The following is a 4,622-nucleotide window of genomic DNA, read 5'->3' on the forward strand; positions in this document are numbered from 1 at the left end:
AAACTATAGTAATATTATTCGATTTTATGGGATTCTAGCAAAGAGGAATAAAGGGTGTATGTTATCGCATTAAACGTAACGATGTTTGGGATCAAACAAGCAACACTATAAATAATATTATACAATAATTATTTACATTATGTGTTTATTATTATGTTGAACTAAAAGGTTGTGAAAATTTATTCATACCGAAAATTGTGGTATTTAAAAAATTCATATACTTTTTAATGTAAAAGTTTATATATAATTTGTCACATCATATTATGCAGACATTCGTATAGTGTAAGTATAACGCATATTATCTATATCTATAATCCTTTATAATAATTATCAACTCATAATAAACACCCTTAATAAAATGGTTAGATGCAAAAATACTAAATTACCCTTAATAAACACCCTATATGGAAAAAGTTATTAAGATTACCAAATTTGCTCTTAATGAATTAATTTACCTTTTAGAACCTTATCTTGCTAATTTGCACTATAAGTCTTTATCTTGTAAAATATTTTCACTATCACAATTACTTCAACTTACATGGTTACACCGCTCGACACCAATTGTATGTCATCATCACCCGTCACCGACACCATTAAACCGATATCACATCACTGTCATCGCCGTCGCATTGCACTGATAACATGTTAGTTATAATAAGAGTTAACAATATACGATCTTAAATAAACCAAAAATCACTCAAAGTTGTTTTAGTTATAAAAAAAAAAAAACCAAAAAACAATCATGATTCCAATGAATATACTTTTTTCACATCTTTTAGGTACATGCTTTCTCTTTAGCAAAAGAGCGCACACATTCGCAAGTTGAAAAAGATTGACAAAAGTAAGAATGAGCAAGAAAAAGACGTTACCCCTCTCCCCCACCTTCACCCACCCCACCCGACCCACAAACATCCAAATTCTCAGACAGACACAACACAACACACCATATCTCTTTTTCCTTAACCCACGAATCTTTCTTTTCCGTCAGCTAGCTTCATCCATTCAAATCTCCTAAAACATCATCATCACACCACTTTTCAGTTTTTTACCCTGCTGAGCCCCAAAACTTTCTTATTTCCATTATCTCTCAATATGAAAAAACCCACATTACACTTTATTATCATTATTATTGCAATATTCTTCCTTTCCAATTCTTTCTTTCAAGTCTCCAAGTCCGGACCGGTCCAACCACCAAATGATGACTCATCTCCAAACACGGTCCCAGCATTCCCGGTTCAGACCGAGTCAGAGCTATGCCGTCTAGATTTATCATCCGAATTATTCGGAGGCGTAAATGCGGCATGTGGTCGAAACCTAGACAGGAGCCGATGTTGTCCGGTGCTGGCGGCGTGGCTGTTTGCAGCACACGCCAGGTCAGCACTTGAAGTCAACGTTTCGGCTCCTGCTTCTAGTTCATCTATTTCTGACGAATTGCCAATAATGCCTGATGATTCTCAAAATTGTGTTAACTCATTGCAGACTTCGTTACTAAGTAGGAATATACGTATACCTCAGCCCAATGCATCCTGCGACCCTGTTTTGTGTTTTTGCGGGATCCGGTTGCATCAAATCGGGTCACTTAGTTGTCCCGGTGCTTTTAATATTACAAACTCGTCTAGGACCGCTACTCCAACTGCGGCGGTTAGGAACCTAGAAAAGAATTGCCGGAATTCATCGTACGCCGGTTGTACCAAATGTCTCGGAGCTTTGCAAAAAGTAAGCTTTTTTTTTTATTGCCATGCTACTCATTTTTTATTTTATTTTTTTGTTATTTTTGTATATGTGTGGAGTGACCAAATTAACCTTTTTGGAAACATATTATATGAATACTTGAAATTAATAATCATATGTTGTACCAGTTGATATTTGGTAAGTATGTCCAAAAGTTATACTAATAGAGGTTTAGGATGATATGATATTAAATAATCGTCACAATTATTGATTCGTGCACATGCATTATGCATGTTCCTATCAACTAAATATATTGTTGATATCTTTCATCTTTTGTTCTATATACTTTTTCTTTTTTTTTTAGGAAGGGCAAAATGTTGAGATGGTAACATGAATTTTTCACATGTTTTATTTCTCAATTCACTTTTTATACAAGTGAAAATGATGTTTGATGTCATATTTAAACAAGTATGATGTAAAGAAAGTTAAACCGGTTAAAAGTGTAAGTTCTTTACAACAACAAATTTAGCCAATCCGTATGGGGAGGTAAGCGGTAGACAATCTTACGTCTACCCAAAGGTAACGGAGGAAACTCAAATTGCTGATTAAAGGGAGTCCCATTACGTATTCATTTAACTTGTGTCTTGTATGTTGTAACTTCGATTAAAATTTCAGTTAACAACTAATTAAAAAGTAAGAATTACATTCATTTTACACCCAATTAACTAATTCTACTAACTACATATATAGATCAACTGGACTATTCAAACAAATGAAGTTTCTTTGACGTGAAGAAAAGGTAATGGAGGAAACTTTAGTCTTACTGTCTTAGTATACAATTGGATATTCATTGACTCATCTGGTATAAGTCATATGATACCGATAAAATACATTTATCATAATCCTCACATGATCTAGGGATCTAAAAACATGCATATTTAAAGTTCACATATGAGTCTATGCTTCATTTATCAACTTTCTTTGATATAGATTACAATTTGATATGGATTACAAAGTGTGTGTATATGCTCCAATTATTATATTTGGTCAAAAGAATTTACCTTTTTACCTAATTATTATTTTATTTAGCAGATTTGTTATTCGTGGCCCCAGATAATTACTTTTCTTTTTTTTTTAATTAGTTTTTTTATAATTATTAAATTTTAATTCCACGTACGCAAAATTCTTTGCCTAATATTCGAATTAAACAAAAGTATAGTTAGTTTAAATGAGTAAATTGGATGAATGAAACGGTTGCAGTTAAACGGGGATGGGAAGAACGGAACAAGCAGAAAAAGCAGCCATAATCATGAAGGTGGTGACCGAGCAAGTAAGATAATGACACGTGACTGCCAGCTAATGGGGCTGACATGGCTACTCGCAAGAAACAAGACGGCTTACATACCCACTGTATCTGCTGTACTGCGTGCCATCATGTACAGTTCACACCCACCCCATGACTCCAAATGCAGCCCTGATCAAGAAAACATGCCATTAGCCGTTGATTCTTTACAGTTCGATAAATCTATAGCATCCTCAACATCCATTTCCTCCTCACATGTCACTCTTGCTGTAATGACTATCTTGCCCTTGGTTATACGGTTTGTCTAGTCTTGTTTGTCCTTTTCATTTGGACGGGAATTACTAATTTATTTTTTTTCCTTTTATTGTAAAGTGCATGTTACTTGGCTATGATTTTTCTTATTTTCTTGTCAATAACAGGATCACGTGAAAGATTAGTGAGGGGATATATTTTTGTATTTTTGTGTTGCGGGTACATCTGTATAATTTTGGGGATTTCTAAGTTTTGGATCCTAGTTAGGAGGGAATTTCAAACTTCTGTGTTTTTTCTTTTCTTTTCTTTAACCAATGCAATGTTAATTCTACTGACTTTGTAAGTTTTAGAATTAGAATTCAATTATATATGTTTTATGTTACATATAAATTTTTTTTACTATCTTATAAAATAAACTACTTTCTTAAATAATGTACCAATAACACCAAAACATCTCCACTCAAGGGTTAATGCGAGAACCAAAACATGAAAGAGAACTGTAAAAACCGCTAGTTTACCTCAATTTTTCTTGTTTTTAATGTGGTTTTTAATTTTGAATTTTTTTAATTTTCTTTAAGGGAGTTGAAAACGTATGAGTTGCGTGTTGAAAACGTATGAATACGGTACGGACGTTACCCTTTCCGCTTTAAAGGGGGTTATCACCGAACGCATATGAAATATTAGAATTTGATGGGCGACGATCTAAGAGATGGTGGCGGTTGGATCTTGGTTTTAAAAATCGCGCTTTAAGCACGATTAAGCGCTAGTTGAAACGCTTTATTGTACAAAAAGTGCAAGGCGTACAAAAAGCAAGCGATTTTTGTGATTTTTAGCGCTTTTTTAATAAGTGTTAGGCCCTAAAAAACGTAAGATTTTTGTACAAAGAAGATGAAAATGGAGGATGATGGTACATAAAGCTTTTTATGTTGTACATAAGTTAAGGTACATTCTTTTTGCATCACATTTGGAATTTCCTGCTCCGATGAATATGGTTTGGATCTCAGATTTGTTTTTGTGTGTGTTTTTTGGAAGAATAAGAATGGAGATGAGAGGGTTATCATTATTTTCACACCCAATTGAAGCTTTTCTGAATTTTGTATTTACGAAAATGAATGAAACTACAAATATATTGATGACAAAAGGGTGTTTTGATCTAAACTTCCAAATTTTAGATGTAAAAATATTAATTTTGAAGTATATATTATATATAAATAATAAATGAACTTATATTAAAATTGAGCGCTTCGCGTACGAAAATCTCGCCGATTTTCCGCTTAACGCTTCGGAAATGAACTCTATCGCTTTTGTGCTCTTAGTGCTTTTTAAAACCAAGGGTTGGATACGGTACGGATGTAGCCCTTAATTCCAAGGGCTAAGCCCTTAAAGATGATTAGTT

The 4,622-nt window shown here is 33.6% G+C and overlaps 1 protein-coding gene across 1 annotated transcript; it reads left to right on the forward strand.

Moving 5' to 3' along the window:
• Nucleotides 1-998: 998 nt before the first annotated feature.
• LOC122578799 (uncharacterized GPI-anchored protein At4g28100) lies at nt 999-3,410 on the forward strand. Its single transcript, XM_043750838.1, has 2 exons — nt 999-1,716; nt 2,932-3,410. Exons 1-2 carry the CDS (start codon nt 1,093-1,095, stop codon nt 3,280-3,282), a joined length of 975 nt encoding a protein of 324 aa, XP_043606773.1. The 5' UTR covers nt 999-1,092; the 3' UTR covers nt 3,283-3,410.
• The last annotated feature ends 1,212 nt before the right edge of the window (nt 3,411-4,622 follow it).

Source organism: Erigeron canadensis, chromosome 8, assembly GCF_010389155.1.
Source record: "Erigeron canadensis isolate Cc75 chromosome 8, C_canadensis_v1, whole genome shotgun sequence".
Taxonomy (NCBI): domain Eukaryota; kingdom Viridiplantae; phylum Streptophyta; class Magnoliopsida; order Asterales; family Asteraceae; genus Erigeron; species Erigeron canadensis.

Coding starts and splice junctions, on each gene's coding strand:
- LOC122578799 (XM_043750838.1), top strand. CDS start 1,093: ATGAAAAAACCCACATTACACTTTATTATCATTATTATTGCAATATTC. Junction 1,717..2,931: donor GTCTCGGAGCTTTGCAAAAA/GTAAGCTTTTTT, acceptor AAACGGTTGCAG/TTAAACGGGGATGGGAAGAA.